This window comes from Zingiber officinale, chromosome 9A (genome assembly GCF_018446385.1).
Source record: "Zingiber officinale cultivar Zhangliang chromosome 9A, Zo_v1.1, whole genome shotgun sequence".
NCBI lineage: Eukaryota > Viridiplantae > Streptophyta > Magnoliopsida > Zingiberales > Zingiberaceae > Zingiber > Zingiber officinale.
The window spans coordinates 4,628,999-4,652,424 of record NC_056002.1 but is presented as its reverse complement, the minus strand read 5'-3'; the positions used below and the strand labels follow the sequence as shown (position 1 = coordinate 4,652,424).

General features: G+C 44.9%; 1 protein-coding gene across 1 annotated transcript; it reads right to left on the bottom strand.

Moving 5' to 3' along the window:
• Nucleotides 1-20,136: 20,136 nt before the first annotated feature.
• On the bottom strand, nt 20,137-22,026 carry LOC122020732 (protein FAF-like, chloroplastic). The gene is made up of 2 exons (XM_042578751.1): nt 21,867-22,026; nt 20,137-21,779 (listed from the first exon to the last, which is right to left on the bottom strand). Exon 2 carries the CDS (start codon nt 21,715-21,717, stop codon nt 20,374-20,376), a length of 1,344 nt encoding a protein of 447 aa, XP_042434685.1. The 5' UTR covers nt 21,718-21,779; nt 21,867-22,026; the 3' UTR covers nt 20,137-20,373.
• Nucleotides 22,027-23,426: the final 1,400 nt, after the last annotated feature.

The following is a 23,426-nucleotide window of genomic DNA, read 5'->3' as shown; positions in this document are numbered from 1 at the left end:
GTTGGGAAGTCCAAGTAGGTCAAAGGATTGACTGGATACTTGGCACGAGGAAGTCCAAGTAGGTCAAGGGAGTGACCAGATACTTGGCATGAATAGAAAAGTCTAAGTGGGTCAAAGGGATTGACCAGACACTTGGTGGGAAGTCCTAGCAGGTCAAAGGAGTGACCAGATGCTAGGCATGATGTACCAACAGGTCAAGGTTGACCGGATGTTGGTTTGAGAGGCTTGGAACTTGGTTTTGGGCAAAAACCAAGTGTTGGATCGATCAGTGGATCGATCCAGGCTTTCCTAAGCGAACAGAGAGTCTCTGGATCGATCCGTGGATCGATCCAGATGTTCCAATCGATCAGTGGATCGATTGGGACGCGGCTGCTTCGCGCGATAAGCGCTGGATCGATCCGTGGATCGATCCAGGCATTTTTCCAGAGCACAGAGGCGCTCTGGATCGATCCGTGGATCGATCCAAAGTCTCCCCGATCGATTGGGAATATTCGAATCGATCAGAATCCGACCGTTGCGTCGTATTTGAGCTGCAGGCGTGCGTTGGCTGCAGCATCTCTTCTCCGATTCACTCCAGATTTCTCGCCAGCTCCTCCACAGCACTCACAAATCTCAGATCGCCAGTTCTTGAAGGATCTTGGAAGGTTTCCAAGTCAAGAGTGTTAGGACCAAAAGTAGCTAGAGGGGGGGGGGGGTGAATAGCTCGTCGCGTTCGCTCGTTGCCCGGCGTTGCTCGGCGTTGCTCGTTTCTTCAAGAATATGCAGCGGAAAATACAGAAACAAATACAACAACGCTAACACGGTTGGTTTACTTGGTATCCACCTCACAAGAGGTGACTAGTCCAAGGATCCACACCACGCACGCACCCTCCACTAAGAAAACACTCCTTTTCGGTAACTACCGAGGGCGGAGAAGCCCTACAAGACTCTCAGTACAAGAAGAAAGGAAAGGGAAACAAAATACAAGCGCAAAGCTTACAATGAGTATAGAAAACCCTAACCCTAGCTTCTCTTCTTGCCTTTGATCCGCCTCTTGACTTGGAAAGCTTCCAAGATCCTTCAAGAACTGGCGATCTGATCTTTGAGAGCGCTGTGGAGGAGCTGGCGAGTAATCTGAGATGAAACGGAGAAGAGTTTTTTTTTTCGCAGCCATCACACGCCTGCAGCTATAAACGACGCCAACGGTCGGATCCCGATCGATTCGAATGATCCCAATCGATCGGGAGGCTTTGGATCGATCCGGAGCGCCTCGTGCTCTCGGGAAACGCGCCTGGATCGATCCGGCGCTTATCGCGCGAAAGGGCCCCCAATCGATCCATCGATCGATTGGGACCTCGGATCGATCCACGGATCGATCCGAGGCTCTGCATTGGCAGTGCGGATCGATCCACGATCGATCGAGCTCGGATCGATCCATCGACGATCCAAAGACTTGATTTTTGTCCAAAACCAAGTCCCAAACCTCCCAAACCAACATCCGTTCAACCTTGACCTGTTGGTATGTCATGCCTAGCATTTAGTCACTCCCTTGACCTGCTAGGACTCCCTTACCAAGTGTCCGGTCAATCCCTTTGACCCACTTGAACTTTCTCTCTGCCAAGTATCCGGTCAATCCCTTTGACCTACTTGGACTTTTCTTTCATGCCAAGTATCCAACAATCCTTCGACCTACTTGGACTTCTCAACACCGGATGTCCGATCATCCTTGATCCATCCGGATTTTCCCTTGCCGGCTTCACTCACTGGGACTTTCACCTAGCTTCACTCACTAGGGTTTTCCATCCGCCTAGCTTCACTCACTAGACTTTCACCGCTTCACTCACCGTGATTTCCATCCGCCTAGCTTCACCACTAGGACTTTCACCGGCTTCACTCACCAGGATTTCCATCCGCCTAGCTTCACTCACTAGACTTCTTCTGCCTGGCTTCACTCAGACTTCCTTCACCGGCTTCACTCACCGGGACTTTCATACCGCCTAGCTTCACTCACTAGGTCTTTCATTTTGCCTAACATCCCGCTTAGGACTTCCGATCAAGTATCCAACAACCTTGACCTACTTGACTCTTCTTCAATCAATATCCTATTGTCAAACATCTAAACCCAAACCAAGACTCAGCTTGGTTACCCAGGTCAACCTTGACCCGAGGGATATTGCACCAACAATCTCCCCTTTTTGATGTTTGACAATACCACAATAACACTTACAATCCCATATGTAAGTTAGGCTAATCCCATAGCCTCCTTCTTCATGCCACTAGGTAATGAAAGCATAAATTAAGCTCTTCATTCTCCCCCTAAGAGGGCAAACTCCATCTAGGTAATGAAAGCCTAACTTACTCCCTTTCATGAGTCCTTTCATTTTCCCCCTATGACCTTCCCATAGGTAATGAAGGCCTAAGCTTAACCATACATTCTCCCCTATTGGCACACATCAACCCATCGTTGGACACACATCAACCTATGCTCCACTTCGGGCACACTTCAACAAATCCATTTGTTGAAGACTCTCCCCCTGAAGAGTTGCTCATCGTTGTTCACAACATCACTCGTTGTGATCAACACGATAATGAAGGTCTCATACCCTTCATTTATCCTTAACTTCTCCCTCAATGTAGACAACTACCCAACCTTGAGCATTATCTACCACTTGAGTGTCCACTTGAAATAATGAGGATATCCACTCCCCATTTCTCCTCATTTCAAGTTTAAATGCTCAACCTTGAGCAAGTTCACAACAGAAGGTTAACCACCTTCCAAGGTTCATGAAAAATAATTTTCATGTCTTTAAAGAGTCCCTCCCCCTAAAGACATGGTGGTAACTTCTGTCATTGCACCAACAATGACTTGGAATCCCTAAAACATTAGGAAACCCAAATTTAGAAGTTTTGAGGTTCAAATATTCAAAATTTGAAATAACCTCAACCTAAACTTCTACTTAGTCTTCGTTAACCAATCCATCCTTGTTTTCAACATGAAAACACCCTTTGTATGTATACAAATGTATTTAAGGGGTTTGGAATGGTTACCTAGACTAAAACAGTTCAAAGATGTCAAATCAGCCTTCCCACCAAAACCGAACTTGGATCGATCAAGTTGGGTTCCAATCGATTGAACCTTCTGAATCGATCCACCGATCGATTCAGACTCCCGATCGATCGGTGATCGATCCAGCGAGCTTCTCGCGGGAATTGTCGCTTGAATCGATCCATGGATCGATTCAGAACTCCAATCGATCCATGGATCGATCGAGCTCGATAGTTGCTGAAATTCCATTTCAGTCAACTTCAGAAACCCCTAGAAAATTCTACAAAAATCCAAAAATTATGAAATTTCGTGTAGACATTATTTAGGGCGTTTACTATCACGAAAAAATAGTTTTCTATGAAAATACTTCATATTTTCAAAGATTGACACAAACTTGAAAACTTGCAAAAACTTTAGTGTTTCTCTTCAAGTTTGTGTCTAACTATTCAATGGTGATTACTATCAAAAGATAGCCTTCACCAAGGTTTTCCAAAAACATTTTAAAAACATTTTCAAAACCAATATCCCATCACATTTCTTGGGCTTAATGCACATGACTTGTACATTAGCTTTCCCAATGATGGGAAAACACATAACTATGTGTTTTGATGAATTTAAAACTCAAAGGAATGCACTAAATCAACATCTTGAGCTTTGTTCATCATCCTAACATCTCACTTGTATATAATATGCACTAAAACACATACAAGTCACCTTAGAGGTCTTTGTGAGATGTAAAATTTGGTTTTGCCCTATTCTAGGGATCAGTATATCTATCTAGGCATTTTAGAGATATTAGACATCCACCCAGGATGTCACTTGTCAATAAGTGTCGTTAAATGCCATTCGTCCTTAATTACAAGGAATTAAACTTAATGCATGATTATGTTATGGCATACATCAAAAGAAAATAATTTTCAAAAAAAAATATCCTATTTCTACATGATGTATGAATGTCATGACATGGTATTTTTTTTTTGGATTTTTCATAATAAAACATGAATGCAAAACTAGACATGATGTCATGGCATATTATGGGCAAACAATCATGGCAAGATTTAGCATAAATAAAATATACCTAAATTAACTATCTAAGTATCCTTAAAGTATTAGCTAAACTTACAACTTAAACCTAGATTGCCCTAAAGTGCTACAAGAGAATGTCAAAACCTAAATTTGGCATTTCTAATTTCCTTGATTTAATGTATGCCAATTGAAAATAAACATGTCCTCAAATGTTGGCATATTCCATTTTTCCTCAAGAGTAGCACTTTTAAATTTAAGGCCCGGATTGCCTTAAATTGCCTAAGAACATACCAAAATCCCAACTTGATAGTTCTTATGAATTTCCCAATATGTGCCATTTAAGATTAAAATCAATTCTTCCACCATTAGGCACATTTTACTCTTTCAAGGAGTAATCAATAGGTCCATTTCATTTTCAAAGGTTAACTAAAACCTTGAAAATGCTCCTTGAGTGTCAATTTCCTCAAAGTTGGGTTAACTATCCTTCTAATCGGAGTTGACACTCTCTAACTCATCTATGGGGTAGAGAAGATGCTCCTAGGAACCCAACACCTATTGGTGCTCCTTGGATGCTCTAGGTACTCACTAGGGATAACTTCCCTAGATACCTTCCTAGTGACCTTGTTGGGCTTCTTAGAAGCCTTGGTCACACTTTCTAGGTCAACTCTAGGGATAGCCTCCCTTGTGACCTTGTTAGTGACTTTCTTAGACTTCTTAGAAGTCTTAGTCACTTTGGTTGCAAAGATACTCTTAGGGATGACTTCCCTAGTATTCTTGGCTTGACCACTAGACCTAGGGTTTGTTCCATAACTATATGGAACTCTATGGTAAGAGGGCACATCCTTCTTAGCCTTTGGTTTGTATCCCAAACCTCTATGGCCATTAGATGACCTTTGTGCTCCTAGACCTAGGCTATGCTCATTTTGCCCTTTTAGGATATTTTCCATCCTTTTTAGGGTCCTTTCCATTTTATCAAGCCTTGACCTCAAGACTTGATTTTCTATCACTAAGTCCTTAGTTTTAGATTTTTCATTTGATTCATGAGCATATTTGTTCTTGGGCTTGTATCTAAAATCTTTAGAGTTATTGCCCAAGTGTCTATCTACCTTCCTAACCTTAGGTTGTGTAGTTTTGGCATGTAGGGCCACATGTTTTTCCTTAAAGCCCTCATGCTTTCTATTCTTATGGTAAATTGCATTAAAATGATAAAAATATGACCTAGCATGCTTTTTACCATTTTGTAAGGGAATAGACTCAATGAAAGTTACCTTCCTTTTTACCTTAGAGGCTCCCCCTTGACTTGTGCCTCCTTGAGCCTTGACCATCTTCTTCCCCTTGGGGCATTGACTTCGGTAATGCCCTTTTTGTTGACACAAGAAGCACACAATGTGCTCCTTGCTCTTCTTTGTCCCGGGGGTGGTCTCCTTGAGCTTCTCCTTGCCCTTTTGTGCCACTTGGCCCTTCTTCTTGGCCAAGTTGGGACACTTGCTCTTATAGTACCCATGTTCCCTACACTCAAAACATATTATATGTTTTTTATTTTTGATTGAAACATTTATACCTTCTTGTATAGGGATGGCACTTGCTCCTCCATTTGATATTTCTTGAATTTCGGAGGTGGCACCATCTTCTTCTTCTTCACTTGACCCGGATGTAGAAGCTTCTCCTTCTTCTTGATCCGGCGTCACCAAGGATTGCTCCCCCTCAATCCTAGAGGTGGAGGCTTCATCATCTTGAATATGAAACAAGGAGTATGCTCCCTCCTTGTTCCCTTCGTTGCATTCCCTTGAGGATGAAGCTTCTTGTTGATCTTCTTCTTCGGAGGTTGAGCATCTCTCAACCTCGGAGCCCTTCTCTTGGTCTTGCTCCAAAGAGTCACCCTCTCTGGATACTTCTTGCTCTTGTACAGTGGAGGGGATCTCTTCATGAAGCTTGGCCAATTTGCTCCATAGTTCCTTTGCATCTTCAAATTCTCCAATTTTACAAATGATGGTGCTTGGCAATAAATTGACCAAAAGCTTGGTCACTTTGTCATTGGCCTCGCACCTTTGGACTTGCTCTTGGCTCCACTTGCTCCTTTTGAGTACTTTGCCCTTGGAATTTGTGGGAGCTTCAAAACCTTCCATGAGAGCAAACCATTGCTCTATCTCCATCATAAGAAAATTTTCGATTCTTGATTTCCAAGAATCGAAGCTTGTAGATGAATATGGTGGAGCCACCCTTGTGTCAAATCCAAGTCCATCTTGGAATTGCATCTTGAAGTTGAGCTTGATAAAATCTTGAACTTGAAGAATTTGCTCCAACTTCTTCACCCCTCTAGCTTTTCTTGTTATGCTTGACCCTTCCAGCGATGATTCCGGTGAAGAGCGGCCTTGCTCTGATACCACTTGTTAGGACCAAAAGTAGCTAGAGGGGGGGTGAATAGCTCGTCGCGTTCGCTCGTTGCTCGGCGTTGCTCGTTTCTTCAAGAATATGCAGCGGAAAATACAGAAACAAATACAACAACGCTAACACGGTTGGTTTACTTGGTATCCACCTCACAAGAGGTGACTAGTCCAAGGATCCACACCACGCACGCACCCTCCACTAAGAAAACACTCCTTTTCGGTAACTACCGAGGGCGGAGAAGCCCTACAAGACTCTCAGTACAAGAAGAAAGGAAAGGGAAACAAAATACAAGCGCAAAGCTTACAATGAGTACAGAAAACCCTAACCCTAGCTTCTCTTCTTGCCTTTGATCCGCCTCTTGACTTGGAAAGCTTCCAAGATCCTTCAAGAACTGGCGATCTGATCTTTGAGAGCGCTGTGGAGGAGCTGGCGAGTAATCTGAGATGAAACGGAGAAGAGTTTTTTTTTTCGCAGCCATCACACGCCTGCAGCTATAAACGACGCCAACGGTCGGATCCCGATCGATTCGAATGATCCCAATCGATCGGGGAGGCTTTGGATCGATCCACGGATCGATCCAGAGCGCCTCTGTGCTCTGGGAAAACGCCTGGATCGATCCACGGATCGATCCAGCGCTTATCGCGCGAAGCAGCCGCGTCCCAATCGATCCACTGATCGATTGGGACCTCTGGATCGATCCACGGATCGATCCAAAGGCTCTCTGTTCGCTGGGACAGGTCTGGATCGATCCACTGATCGATCCAGAGCCTGGATCGATTCACTGATCGATCCAGCACTTGATTTTTGTCCAAAACCAAATCCCAAACCTCCCAAACCAACATCCGGTCAACCTTGACCTGTTGGTATGTCATGCCTAGCATCTAGTCACTCCCTTGACCTGCTAGGACTTCCTTACCAAGTGTCAATCCCTTTGACCCACTTGGACTTTTCTCTGTGCCAAGTATCCGGTCAATCCCTTTGACCTACTTGGACTTTTCTTTCATGCCAAGTATCCAGTCAATCCTTTGACCTACTTGGACTTCTCAGCACCAGATGTCCGATCATCCTTGATCCATCTGGATTTTCCCTTGCCTGGCTTCACTCACCAGGACTTTCACCTAGCTTCACTCACTAGGGTTTTCCATCTGCCTAGCTTCACTCACTAGGACTTTCACCTGGCTTCACTCACCAGGATTTCCATCTGCCTAGCTTCACTCACTAGGACTTTCACCTGGCTTCACTCACCAGGATTTCCATCTGCCTAGCTTCACTCACTAGGACTTCCTTCTGCCTGGCTTCACTCACCAGGACTTTTCTTCTGCCTGGCTTCACTCACCTGGACTTTCATACTGCCTAGCTTCACTCACTAGGTCTTTCATTTTGCCTAACATTCCAGTTAGGACTTCTCAGTCAAGTATCCAGTCAACCTTGACCTACTTGACTCTTCTTCAATCAATATCCTATTGTCAAACATCTAAACCCAAACCAAGACTCAGCTTGGTTACCCAGGTCAACCTTGACCTGAGGGATATTGCACCAACAAAGAGGCGGATCAAAGCCAAGAAGAGAAGCTAGGGTTAGGGTTTATACTCATTGTAAGCTTGTAAGCTTGTATTTCTTGTATCCTTTCCCTCTCTTCTTGTATTGAGTCTTGTAGGGCTTCTCCGCCCTTGGTAGTTACCATAAAGGAGAGTTTTATTTAGTGGAGGGTGTGTGTGTTGGTGTGGATCCTTGGATTAGTCACCTCTTGTGAGGTGGATACCAAGTAAACCAACCGTGTTAGCGTTGTGTGATTGTTTCTTTGTATTTCCGCTGCACATCTTTGAAGGAACAAGCAACGCCGAGCACCGAGCGAACGCGACGAGCTATTCACCCCCCCCCCCCTCTAGCTACTTTTGGTCCTAACAAATGTATTGGTGCAACATAGAAGCATTTTCAAACTTTAGCAAATGGTCTTCTGGTTTAGTTGCTCCTCTGTACTCTCCTATGATGAGCGGTCGCAATTGGCGAGGCAATTTGTCCTCCAAAATTTATACAGAGAACAGAGTACCTAGCTATTTAAAGGAATCCATAGCGATTGGGGTATTTCCTTTTTTAGGGTCCTGAGTGGGAGCATCGCCAGAGGAAGATCCCTAGGGTCATTCGAGATGCACATGCTCTTCAAACAGTGTTCGAAACAAGATCTGATGATATGCAATTGGGGATAGTTGTAACGCCCGAAAAATTCTCAACCTATTTTAGAAATATTCTATAATTTTTCTGGAATTATTAGATATTTTTCCGGAATTTTTCGAGTAGCGGAAGTAGCAAAAATTATTAGAAATCGAAAACGGCCTAAGCGGGAATTGAACCCGAGACCTATGGTTTACGGATAATTCTAGTAACCAGTTGAACCCAGCAGGGCCATGCTGAAAGGAAAGAGAATCAATTATATTTATAATTGGTTTGGCCGAATTAATTATTTAGTATAAATAGGAAAACATAAGTTGGTTTGGTTTATTTTGTGTTGGTTCGGCAACTTCTCCTTCACCCTAATCTCACCGACGCCACCTCTCCCTCTCCTCCCTCTCTCGGACCCAACACCCAAGCAACCCTAGGGTTTCATCCCTAGGGCCATAGGAGTGCCTCCCGGTGACATCTCGGACACGAGGACGCTCCCCTCCGCGAGTAGAGCACGTGGACGCGAGCGAATCGTCGAGAAGTCGTCTCCACCGGAATTTCTAGCGATTAGATTTGTAAGAAATCTAACACACAAGGTAAGAAACCCCTCACCTGCAGTATAAGTAGCTCCGTTTGGTTTTATATGCACTAGTTTAGCTATATGCTGTTTTTATCGACGCATAGGGTGAATTTGACCCTCCTCGTAGATTTAGGGATTTAGTGAGTACTTCTAGATGGGTCGGACACGTATTCCCTCTTCAGTGGGGGCTCCTAGACGTTGTCGGGTGCCTAGAAGTGGTCTCCCTGATAGAGGGGAGAGTTGGGGCACACTAGGTGTTCGATAAAATAGCTAGTTAAGTTAAAATGCAAATTAGGCATTTTAAATAGCTCAGTTAAATACATTAGGAGCATTTAAATCAGTAAATTAGTTTATTATAGTTTATATGGGACTACGGTCCAATGGGTGGGCTCTCATAGTCGCCTCTAGGTTCAGACAACCTAGCTCTAGGTTCAGATAACCTAGAAACAGCAAGTTAAAACAGTTAGTTATATTCAGTATTTTATTTTCAGTGACACTGTACTGGATCATATATCCATTGGGTTGGACTCCCACAGTCGTCCCTAGGTTTAGATAACCTAGTTAACCCTACTAAATTCGGGACTTGCAAACCCGGGTCTAGTTAGGGATGCGCGCACAGCAAGTACAGTTGCCAGACCCAAACAGCATGATTATGTATTTTCACTTATTATGAATTAGTTTTCAAAGCTCAAATTAGTTATGTTAGTTGAGTTGGAATTCAGTATCAGTTTAGCTACAGTTTAGCCATTATATGTTCAATTCAGTGATCTTTATTGATTCATACGCTTATATGTCATGTCATGTTTAGTTTATTCAGTATACTTAGCATAACCTTTTAAACAGCATGATTTCAAAACATATTTGCATCGTAGGCATGTTTTAGTGAGGTAGATGGTTTCTTACTAAGCTTTAAGCTTACAGATACTTTTTCCTTATACTGCAGATAAAGGTAAAGGAAGGATGGATTAGGGGAGGCTAGAGGGTAATGCTACGAAGATGTGTGTGGGCAGGAACTTGGAGTAGAGATCTTAGGGAACCTTAGCAAGCTTTGTTTCAAACATTAGAACTTTTCAGTGTTTTTGTCATCTTGCACTTTAGTAGGTTAATCGCTATGAATTAGTTAACTATGCACCTTATTATGCTTAGAACACCTCTTTTATGTTGTTAGAATGTTAGTTGTTGTCGTTGGAGTGTTTCCTGGTCATTTTAGTACTTGTAATGTGATGGAGGCACGAAACAGTGCTGAAATCAGACCTTTGGCACGGAATCAGAAACTCGAATCGATCAGCTGATCGATTCAAGAGTTTCCAATCGATCGAAGGATCGACTGGGCACCTGGTTTCGCGAACAGTAGGCTTCTGGATCGATCGGTCGATCGATCCAGCCAATTCCGTCGCGAACAGAAGGCTCTGGGATCGATCACTGGATCGATTGATCAGTCTGGATCGATCAGCCGATCGATCCAGAATATTGCCCGAGCACAGTAGCGTGCTGGATCGATCACTGGATCGATCCAACCTATGTTCCGCATACAGTAGCCGGCTGGATCGATCACTGGATCGATCCGACTATTCCAATCGATCCGTGGATCGATTGGGAGGCCTGGTATCAGTGGGGGAGTGTCTAAGTTCAGTTCCTTGGCCATGGGGAAGGTAAAACAAGTTATGAGTAGTTAGTTTACCTCCCTTAGCATGTATAGAACCAAGAAATGTCAGTAGTTTAGTAAAATTTTAATTAGTACAGCTTCCGCATTTAGATTTAGTGATGGTCAGGGAATAGTTTAGCACAGATTAATGTAACGATCAGCCTTACAGCTCAGCTAGTAGAAGGCGGGTCGTTACAGAGTGGTATCAGAGCGGTGTTCCATATTTTCTACACACACATCAGCATTGAACCTACAGCTTCCAAGTAAGAATACCTCTACTTTATTTATGCTTTCTGTTTTCCCTGTTATTACAGTTCATGTTTATATGCCTACTGCTTGTTAGTATGTGATAGTTTTTAAACATGATATCAGTAGTTATATAACTGTAATTACATTAGTTATGTTATGTTCTCTGTGTCTTTAGAAATGGCACGAGGACGCCCAGCTAGAAGGGCACTAGCTACTGAGCCCCAGCAAGAGGCAGGCAGTTCAGTGCCTCCTCCAGACCTTACAGCATTAGTGGCTCAGTTACAGCAGCTGCTAGCGACAGGAAATAGCCACCTTAAAGGCTAATCAGCAGAGTACCCCCACAGTCACCCCGGAACCGAATTTGACGACTCCAGTAGTCTTAGAGGTTCCACCAGCTCAGCCTACAGCACCAGCACCAGCACCAGCACCAGCAGCCCCAGCAGCTGAGCCAAGAAAGGAAGCCTATCTGATCCAGTGGCAGCGGGTCAAGCCAGAGAACTTCTCAGGCACTAGTGAACCATGGGATGCACAAGCCTGGTTCAAAACACTGGAGAGCACGATGGAGCTTCTGGACTGGCCAGAACACGAGAAGGTGAAGTGTGCCTCCTTCTGCCTGACAGGAGACGCACGCATGTGGTGGGAAAGAATCAGAACGAAGCGCCCAGTGAACCAGATATCATGGGCTGACTTCGAGAAGGAGTTCTTCGAGGAGTTCTTTCACATACGGGTTACAAACCGCCACTATGATGAGTTCACTGAGTTTCGTCAGGGCAACCTTTCAGTTGAGGAAGCCGTGAACAAATTCAACAGGTTGGCTCGTCTATGCCCAGAGCTAGTCAGCACAGAGAATGAACGAATCCGGTTGATGCTCAAGATGCTGAGGCCAGAGATAGCAGTGAACGTGGCTGGTGGCATACATAGGCCACAAACCACAGAGGAGTTAGTGAGCAGTGCCTTGACCACAGAGCATTACCGGAACAGCATAAAGCAGCAGAAGCAAGTCTCCTCAGAGTCTAAAGGCTAAGGAAACTCTCACACTCAAAAACAGCAAGGCCACAGCTCTAGCTGGAAAGGGAACTCCAACAGCAAGTGCAAATCAGGGAGTGACCCAAAAGGAGGACCATCTAGCAAGCGACCCAGCTATCCAAAGTGTGCTACTTGTGGGAAATTCCACCCAGGGGTTTGTCGCAAGGGCACACGAGGATGCTTTGAATGTGGACAAGAAGGGCACATGGCCAAGCAGTGCCCGAACAAGACCGGTCTTCCTCAGCCACAGCAGATTCAGTATGCGGGCCAGCTAGCTCAGTTATATCAGATGCAGGCCGCTCTAGAAGGTCCAGTTATCAGCCAGGGCAGATTAGAAGCCCCTCCATCTATGGCGAATGCAAGGATCTACTCACTCACCAGAGAGGACGTAGCCAATGCCTCGACAGTTGTCACAGGTCAGATTAGCATTTTACAGTATAGTGCTACTGTTCTATTTGATACTGGGGCAACCCATTCATATATAGCCAGGATGTTCTCCGAAAAATTAGAAATACCCTCAGAGGTACTCAGTGGTCAGTTTTTGACGGCATTACCTTCAGGAGAGATCATGGCATCCACGCACTGGCTCAGAGCAGTGCCGGTCATTATAGCAGACAGAGAGCTCTTTTGTGATCTGATAGTGCTAGAGATGACCGACTATGACGTTATCTTTGGAATGGACTTTCTGATCAGATACGGTGCTACCATAGAGTGCCGTAAACAGAAAGTCATCTTCCAACCTGAAGCGGCAGTGCAATTTGAATACAGCGGGGAACCAAAGAGAAAGGCCAAGAAGTTTCTCTCAGCTATGAAAGCACAGAAGCTACTGGATTCAGGATGTACAGGATTCCTAGCACACGTAGTCAACGCCAGCCAGGACAAGAACCAACAGCTAGCAGAGGTTCGAGTCGTATGTGACTACCCAGCAGTCTTCCCTGAAGAGTTACCAGGCTTAGCACCAGACAGGGAGATTGACTTTGAGATAGAGCTCATTCCAAGTACGAATCCTATCTCCAAAGCGCCTTATCGCATGGCTCCAGCAGAACTGAAGGAACTTCAGGAGCAACTACAGGAGCTGCTTGACAAGGGTTTCATACGCCCGAGTCACTCACCATGGGGAGCGCCTGTATTGTTCGTGAAGAAGAAGGATGGAAGCATGCGACTGTGCATAAACTACAGATCACTGAACCAAGTCACGATCAAGAACAGGTATCCCCTTCCCAGAATCGATGACCTGTTCGACCAGCTGAAGGGAGCAGCAGTGTTCTCTAAGATAGACCTCAGATCAGGTTATCATCAGGTGAAGGTTAAAGAAGGGGATATACCCAAGACAGCATTTAGAACCAGATACGGACACTACGAGTTCGTAGTCATGCCCTTTGGCGTGACCAATGCTCCAGCTACATTCATGGATCTCATGAACAGAGTATTCAGGGAGTATTTAGATAAGTTTGTTATTGTGTTTATCAATGACATTCTTATCTATTCAGGAACTCAGGAAGAACACTCAGAGCACCTGAAACTAGTATTGCAGACCCTTCAGCAGAACCAGCTATACGCCAAGTTCATGAAATGTGAATTTTGGCTAGATCAGGTGTCCTTCCTGGGTCACATCATCTCAAAGGATGGTATTATGGTACATCCCAGCAAGATAGAAGCAGTGAGTAACTGGAAGAGACCTAAGAACGCTAGCAAAATCAGGAGCTTTCTGGGATTAGCAGGATATTACAGAAAGTTTGTAGAGGACTTCTCCAGAATAGCCTCCCCACTGACAGCTCTTACCAGAAAGAACAGGAAATTTCAGTGGACAGAGGACTGTGAGGACAGCTTCAGCGAGCTAAAAAGGCGATTGACCAGTGCTCCCATTTTGGCTCTGCCAGACAACACCAGCAGCTTTAACATCTATAGTGATGCCTCTAAGTTAGGACTAGGAGCAGTACTGATGCAAAATGGCAAGGTGATCGCCTATGCCTCCAGACAACTCAAGGATTATGAGAAGAATTATCCTACTCATGACCTTGAGCTTGCAGCAGTAGTGTTCGCTCTCAAAATTTGGAGACATTACTTATATGGAGCTCAGTGCAGAGTGTATACAGATCATCAGAGTCTGAAGTACTTCTTCACTCAGAAGGATCTGAACATGCGACACCGCAGATGGCTTGAGCTGGTCAAAGACTACGATATAGACATCCTATACCATCCAGGGAAAGCCAATAAGGTAGCTGACGCACTTAGCAGAAAATCCAGTGCTACCTTATTATCTCTTACAGCCATGTCACCGCCCCTGCAGAAGGAGATCGTAGATTTCGGTCTTGAACTCATCGTTGGACAGCTCTCTACTATGACCTTAGAGTCTACCTTGCTTGGTGATATTCAGTCAGCTCAGGAGCAGGACCCTGAAATTCAGAAAATCAAGCAAGGGCTAGCAGAATCAGAAAGTAGAGAATTCAGAGTGTCCGATAGCGGGGTGTTGTATTTTGGTGACAGACTCTGTGTTCCAGATCAGGAGGAACTACGGAGACAGATTTTAGATGAGGCTCACAGGACTCCCTATGCGATGCATCCAGGTTCCACCAAAATGTATCAAGACCTGAAGAAACGTTTTTGGTGGCCCGGGATGAAGCGAGACATCGCCAGATATGTTAGCATCTGCCTCACCTGTCAGAGGGTCAAGGCAGAACATCAGCGACCAGGAGGAGTTCTGCAGCCTATACAGATTCCAGAATGGAAGTGGGAGGATATCTCTATGGATTTCATAGTGGGACTGCCCAAAACCACGAATGGTTTTGACGCCATCTGGGTAATAGTCGACAGGTTGACTAAATCAGCCCACTTCTTAGCTATCAAGATATCCTACTCCATGGAGAAGCTAGCTCAGTTGTATCTCCAGGAGATCGTCAGACTACATGGAGTCCCACGAACCATCATTTCAGACAGGGACAGCAGATTCACATCACACTTCTGGGAGTGTGTACAGTCAGCGTTGGGCACTAAGTTAAAGTTCAGCACAGCATTCCATCCGCAGACAGATGGTCAGACAGAGCGAGTAAATCAGGTACTCGAAGATATGCTCCGAGCGTGTGCCCTAGACTTCAAGGGAAGTTGGTGCAAATATCTGAGCTTAGCAGAATTTGCATACAACAACAGCTATCAGGCCACTATCGGCATAGCACCTTATGAGGCTCTCTATGGGCGGAGGTGTAGATCTCCGATCTGCTGGTATGAGAGTGGTGAACAGAAAGAACTAGAGCTTCAGACAGATCTAGTAGCAGATGCCACAGCAGCTATACAGCAGATCCGCCAGAGGATAGAGACAGCTCAGAGCCGCCAGAAGAGTTATGCTGATACACGGCGCAGACCCTTAGAGTTTTCAGTTGGGGATTCAGTGTTCCTCAGAGTAGCTCCCATGAATGGAGTAATGCGTTTTGGGAAGAAGGGCAAACTTAGTCCCAGATATGTGGGACCATACCTTATCAGCAGAAGAGTGGGCAAGATAGCATATGAGCTAGAGCTACCCCAGGAAATGTCAGCTGTCCACAACGTATTTCATGTCTCCATGCTGAAGAAGCATACCCCAGATGCCACCCAGGTGATTGAGCCCCAGTCGGTACAGATCCGCGAAGACCTCAGCTATGATAGTCGGCCTATTCAGATAATAGACCGGGCAGTTAAGAAATTACGGAACAAGGAAGTACCATTAGTCAAAGTCATTTGGCACAGTCACACAGCAGAAGAGGCAACTTGGAAGACAGAAGCCAGCATGAGACAGAAGTACCCAGAATTATAAAAAGTTCGAGGACGAACTTTTTATAAGGTATGGGGGATTGTAACGCACGAAAAATTCTTAACCTATTTTAGAAATATTCTATGATTTTTCTGGAATTATTAGATATTTTTCCGAAATTTTCCGAGTAGCGGAAGTAGCAAAAATTATTAGAAATCGAAAACGGCCTAAGCGGGAATTGAACCCGAGACCTATGGTTTACGGATAATTCTAGTAACCAGTTGAACCCAGCATGGTCGTGCTGAAAGGAAAGGGAATCAATTATATTTATAATTGGTTTGGCCGAATTAATTATTTAGTATAAATAGGAAAACATAAGTTGGTTTGGTTTATTTTGTGTTGGTTCGGCAACTTCTCCTTCACCCTAATCTCACTGACGCCACCTCTCCCTCTCCTCCCTCTCTCGGCGCCAACACCCAAGCAACCCTAGGGTTTCATCCCTAGGGCCATAGGAGTGCCTCCCGGTGACATCTCGGACACGAGGACGCTCCCCTCCGCGAGTAGAGCACGTGGACGCGAGCGAATCGTCGAGAAGTCGTCTCCACCGAAATTTCTAGCGATTAGATTTGTAAGAAATCTAACACACAAGGTAAGAAACCCCTCACCTGCAGTATAAGTAGCTCCGTTTGGTTTTATATGCACTAGTTTAGCTATATGCTGTTTTTATCGACGCATAGGGTGAATTTGACCCTCCTCGCAGATTTAGGGATTTAGTGAGTACTTCTAGATGGGCCGGACACGTATTCCCTCTTCAATGGGGGGCTCCTAGACGTTGTCGGGTGCCTAGAAGTGGTCTCCCTGATAGAGGGAAGAGTTGGGGCACACTAGGTGTTCGATAAAATAGCTAGTTAAGTTAAAATACAAATTAGGCATTTTAAATAGCTCAGTTAAATGCATTAGGAGCATTTAAATCAGTAAATTAGTTTATTATAGTTTATATGGGACTACGGTCCAATGGGTGGGCTCCCATAATCGCCTCTAGGTTCAGACAACCTAGCTCTAGGTTCAGATAACCTAGAAACAGCAAGTTAAAACAGTTAGCTATATTCAGTATTTTATTTTCAGTGGCACTGTACTGGATCAGATATCCATTGGGTTGGACTCCCACAGTCGTCCCTAGGTTTAGATAACCTAGTTAACCCTACTAAATTCGGGACTTGCAAAACCCGGGTCTAGTTAGGGATGCGCGCACAGCAAGTACAGTTGCCGGGCCCAAACAGCATGATTATGTATTTTCACTTATTATGAATTAGTTTTCAAAGCTCAAATTAGTTATGTTAGTTGAGTTGGAATTCAGTATCAGTTTAGCTACAGTTTAGCCATTATATGTTCAGTTCAGTGATCTGTATTGATTCATATGCTTATATGTCATGCCATGTTTAGTTTATTCAGTATACTTAGCATAACCTTTTAAACAGCATGATTTCAAAACATATTTGCATCGTAGGCATGTTTTAGTGAGGTAGATGGTTTCTTACTAAGCTTTAAGCTTACAGATACTTTTTCCTTATACTGCAGATAAAGGTAAAGGAAGGATGGATTAGGGGAGGCTGGAGGGTAATGCTACGAAGATGTGTGTGGGCAGGAACTTGGAGTAGAGATCTTAGGGAACCTTAGCAAGCTTTGTTTCAAACATTAGAACTTTTCAGTGTTTTTGTCATCTTGCACTTTAGTAGGTTAATCGCTATGAATTAGTTAACTATGCAACTTATTATGCTTAGAACACCTCTTTTATGTTGTTAGAATGTTAGTTGTTGTCGTTGGAGTGTTTCCTAGTCATTTTAGTACTTGTAATGTGATGGAGGCACGAAACAGTGTTGAAATCAGACCTTTGGCACGGAATCAGAAACTCGAATCGATTAGCTGATCGATTCGAGAGTTTCCAATCGATCGAAGGATCGACTGGGCACCTGGTTTCGCGAACAGTAGGCTTCTAGATCGATCGGTCGATCGATCCAGCCAATTCCGTCGCGAACAGAAGGCTCTGGGATCGATCACTGGATCGATTGATTAGTCTGGATCGATCAGCCGATCGATCCAGAATATTGCCCGAGCACAGTAGCGTGCTGGATCGATCACTGGATCGATCCAACCTATGTTCCGCATACAGTAGCCGGCTGGATCGATCACTGGATCGATCCGACTATTCCAATCGATCCGTGGATCGATTGGGAGGCCTGGTATCAGTGGGGGAGTGTCTAAGTTCAGTTCCTTGGCCATGGGGAAGGTAAAACAAGTTATGAGTAGTTAGTTTACCTCCCTTAGCATGTATAGAACCAAGAAATGTCAGTAGTTTAGTAAAATTTTAATTAGTACAGCTTCCGCATTTAGATTCAGTGATGGTCAGGGAATAGTTTAGCACAGATTAATGTAACGATCGGCCTTACAGCTCAGCTAGTAGAAGGCGGGTCGTTACAATAGTGCGATGGAGGGGAAGCTGGTCGGCTGCCATGGAGAAGGGGGAATGCCAGTTGACGGTTGCGAAGCAAGGGGAAAGCCGATCGATTGGTATAGTCGTACCCTTCAGTCCTCTGTGTGGTGCCCTATTATGGATAATGCAGCAGCATTTGACAAAGGAAGTCTAGTTGCTTGTTGTTGTTGTGTTAATGCATGTGCCTTCATAGCTACTAGTAAATCAAAATCCTTTTGTGTTAAGGTGATAGTTGTGAGTCTTCCAGCATCTTCCATGTTCACGTTTCAGAAAAAGGTATAGTTCTCACAAACGATGTCAAATTTATTCCTGTAAATCGGTAAAGATGTACATCTGGTGAGGTGGACGACGTACTAATCGCAGGAGGACCTCAAAGTGAGGAGTCTAAAGTCTCAAGCTAACTTACCATGTTACAAGAGACCAAGAGAGAAGGAAACATCAATAGATGAGCCAGGGACGGGTCCCTAGTGTAGTCACTTAGATGCTCAAGTCAGTTTCAACCTTTCGGGGCTAAATCCGAGTATAAAACGATGATGGTAAACAGTAAAAATGTTGGAGAGCTTACTTGCGTGTGAAGAAAGGATCATTTATATAGCACTTTGACCCTTGGTCCATGTAATGAGATGTCTCATTATTTCAATGTAACATCCAATGCAACCTGTCTTACCACCATGCTTAAACGGTACATGGTCTTCTCCTCATAGTGATGGTAGGGATTCCTCAAGTATGAGTGGTAGATATATGTTTCAAAGATCTTCTGACAAGCTTTGACATAGCATTAAATGAGACAATGAGCTGATGAGTCAAATGGATTAACAGACCTTCAGTTGTTATCCTTTAGTAGTGAACACGGGTTGCTTAAGAGAAGATCTTGTGGGCCCATAAATGAGGAATTTGAACCTCGATGGACCTACAAGGGGTTTGAGGCCTTAATAGGCCCCCCAGTAATGTTCCTTCAGTGGAATCAACCTTGTTCAAGTCCGATTGGATTGAGTGTGCTATTATATCTGATCGACTTTGAGAGGTTGAGCGCTCGTGAGATCGTTGTAGGAAGGTAGGATTCTTAAAAGACTTAGAGCAATGTTTGAAGAAGGTCTTAATCACTCGCAAGCTTAGGAAATCTATTCCACGCCATGTCTGATAAAACCTGGGAAGTTTGGCCCCTTAAATGTTAGATTAAAACCGTTTGACTTGTGCAGGAACCATCTCGTGTGCTCATTAAAAGACTTGGGGCGCTTGTCTATTCAATCTGGACAGTATTCGCTCGGCTTTAGGGTCCTGCTCCATATTCTCCTTGGGGTTTACCTCATATCTCTAATCGATCTTCAAGAGCCATTCTAGGATTAGGATATTTAAATTGACTTAAACTTTGACCTTCGTATCTACTAGTCAACTGAGCTTTACTGTCCGCTGAAGAGCTCACCTCAATCCTTGTATCAGCATACATATTATTTTTTTTTCCTCAGCGAGTTAAATAAAACTAAAACATTGTGGCATATGAGAGGTTAAGTAAGAAGGAGGAGGGACCATCCCAATCATTGGACAACCTGCGATGCATGGCAGGTGGCGATCTGGCGGATTCTGAATAGAAAAGGCCATTGATTGATCCGTATTAATAATTTTCAATCGATTAGGAAACAATGTTTAGTTGAAAAATGATATCAAAAACGCTCGAGTAAGTCTTTGTTTATGATTATTTAAATCATAAAAAAGAAAGACCTGTCTGCTGTAATGTCGTACCATATTGCGGCACGCCTACCTCTGAGAGAGATCTTTCAATGATTGCATTTCCTTCCAAGCTACCGCTCAGATTCCACGACCAAAGAAGGAACAATGCCGAAGCAGTCCAATCATCATATTATAAAAATCGAATCATTCAGTGGAAAAAAAGGACACGGTTGAAAAAAAAAAACAGAAGAATAGCTACAATGGGGGAAGCAAACCAAACAGTGGAGATTTCTGAGTATTAGTTGCAATAGAGTCCTAGTAGAGGGGAGCATTGGGTCAAACAGTCGAAAGGATAAGATGGATCCGTGTGAGCTAGGCTCGGTTCGCTTCGTCAAGAAGAAGTCGCAATGCACCATGGCTCCCGAATGAACAATTGGCGACGGAGCTGGCTACACCTCCTCATGTCGTGCAGCAACTCTTCGCTGTTCCGCCGCTTGGAGGTGAAGAGCAGCTTGGTGTCCGGGGCCGATGCGTGGTCCTCGCGGAGGGGTGACGACCATAGCCCGCTGTAGCTGCCGAGCGTGGACGCTGCCGCCGCCGCCGCCGCAGCTGCCGCAGCGGAGGTGGTCGACAGTGATGGTCTCCTAGGTGAGGGCGTCGATGCGACAGTGTTCTTGTGTTTGCTTCCGTTGCAGCTCGTTTTGTCAACCTCCTCCCTAGTTTGAACGCAATCAATACTGGAGTCACTCTGCGGCATGCCGCCGACGAACTTGTTGATGACGAGAGAGGAGCGGTGAATTTTCATGGAGCCGCTCTGTTGCTGGGGCTGTGTGCTCACCTTCACTTCCACCACGGTTCCTCTGTCCACCACTTCCACTTCCTCCTCTTCCTCCTCTTCTTCGTAGCAATTCTTCTCTAATTCTTCTTCTTCTTCTTCTTCGTCTTCTTCTTCGAAGTATTTCTCCTCATCTAATTCTCTCTCTCCCTCTTCTGTTATTTGGCTACCGTTGACATCTTCTTCTTCCTCTAATTGTGTCGTATCTTCCTGTTTTGGGGGCAGAGTGCTACCGGTGCTGGCCTCGGACGCATCATTGGTTTCATCATAACCAAGCTCGTCTCCGTAGGTGGCCTCGATGAAGGAGAGAAGGAGGCGGCCATCCACGCGCTGGGCATGAAGGTAGTTCTGCGAAGGAACAGAGACAGCCTCAACTACGAGGCGGCCGTCGCGGCGATGAGGCCGCATGTGGATGCACCGTCCATCACGCCGAGAGAGGGACGGGAGCGGCGGAGGGAACGACCTCACCGGCGATCGCCTGCTGACGGAGCAATGGTAGTTCACCGAAGTCAATTCCTTCCCTTGGGGACGCTCCCTCGCTACGGCGGCAGCCACGGAGACATCCTCCAGTTCCTCTTCTTTCTCAACGTCTCCAAACTTGCAGTCGAGATCGTCGTCGTCCATGAAGGAGGAGAAGTCGTCGGACCCCGTCTCCGAACCGAGACTCTCTGTGCAAATCTCGAGGCTCTTCTGGCTCAACGAGCTCGAGGACCTCCGCATCAGAGGATGAACATAAGGAGCGGCCCCGGCCTTCTGACACTGGATGGCGCTCCACACGTCCATTTGCCCGGCCTGCTCCTCGTCGCTCTCCGGAGGATCAGGGCGGTCGCCGTCGCTGATGCATCGGTCAGCCAAGAATGAGGCATTAGCAGGGGATCTTCGCATGACAGCCAACGACATCTTTGAATCCAAAAGCAGAGTTGCTTGCTTAATTATTCAGTGCAATTTCGATTTCGATTTCACTGGAGCACAAAAGCAGAGATCAATAAGGACGGGGAAGTCCCACAGGCAACAACACTAGCAGTCAACAGCGTGGCCACGGAAATTACCTCAAACAAGGATGAAACACTAGCAGTCCAAGGTTTCTGGTTCGGGAGGCAGACAGAGAGATCAGAAAGGTTGGGATGGATTGGAGGAGAGGCAAAGGCTGCTGAGAAGCGAGCGAGGAGGGGGGCTTATTTGTAGCTGCCAAGCCATGCCTGGGCCCTCCAACCCACTAAACAAACACACCTTCCTTCTGCTTTCCGGCTTTATAACGCCAATTTTCTCTCCCCCCACCAATTTTCCAGTAAAAAACAGTTGCTAACCAGTGTCCTCGATGCCTCATTCTCCATTACCCCTAGGGGACTACATTTACTAGGCACCTCCCCAACAAAATCTTACTTGGGAGATATGTCAGTCATAAAAAAGGCGTGCTAATTGTAATTCTACATCTCCAGTAGCTATTAATCTAGCTAACCATTGCCAAGGAATATAATTAACCACCGAGCATCTTTGCCAGTCACCTCAAAAAAAAAAAAAAAAATCCTCCTCTCTCCACTCATCCACTAACTTATATTCGCAGCCTCAGCTCCTTATAAATCATTTGGCCAGTTGCTGATTATTCTTGCTATTTATCTTCATCCAAGCCAATTCTGGTTGTTTCTGTTCCTGTCATTTCTGATATACTATTTATATATGTGTATATAGTGTTGCCTGGGGTCACATCTGAGCAGCAAACACATCGAATGAATGGATGCTATCTCTGTGCTAAAAGTGACACAATTGGACAGCAAGCCATAAAGGAATTGATTTCCAAAACGCTTCATTCCCTAATCCTTCGCAATATTCGCTCCACAGACCAGAGAGAACAAGGAAGTGTGTCGAGCCACATTAGTGATGGAACATTGCCTCCGTGCCCCAATCACGACCATTTAATTGGCTGGGCGTAACTCCATCTTCAGATACCTTCGCTCCATTCTTGTGCATGGCTCCAGTCTATATCGGCTAGTGGGTATAAAGAAACAAAGCAGCAATGGTCCTTCAGATATCAAAAATATGTAAAGCATGCGTAGAAACTTTGTGCTCACGTCAGGGTTTTGTTGAAAGTGAAGTGGCAGACAATGGCTCGGTGAGGTTGGACCATGCAATATAATGGGTCCCGAAGTTAGATTGGCGCAACCTGGCATCGTGGTTCCTCACCACCCAAGGACGAGGCTGAAGACACTAAATAGATCAAGATTAATTTAGAGTAAGCCCAAGGCTCAAGGCTCAACTAGACCATAACTCACGCAAAGGACTTTTCTTTGTTGTCGTAGGGACCTGCTCTGGTATTCTCATCGACTTGATTATTGTGGTTCATGGCAATTATACTTTATAAATACGTGCTCCACTCATCCTATACTAGCAATATTTCATGAGCTCTCCTATATTTATATGAAAGTAGCCAATATTGTGTTGCCTGTGGCCTTAATTGTGGAAAGATTGCCGGACAAAACTTAATTCAAGACACATTTTCTAGTAGGAATTTTGAGTAAAGATATGCAACAAAATAAAAGGCACTCAAATTTTAAGGGGGATTTTTTTTTGAAAAAAAAATAAGGTGTGTGATCAGCCACATCATCCACTTG

Bases quoted from the DNA above. Each gene is read 5' to 3' on its own strand.
- LOC122020732 (XM_042578751.1), bottom strand. From the start codon at position 21,717: ATGTCGTTGGCTGTCATGCGAAGATCCCCTGCTAATGCCTCATTCTTG.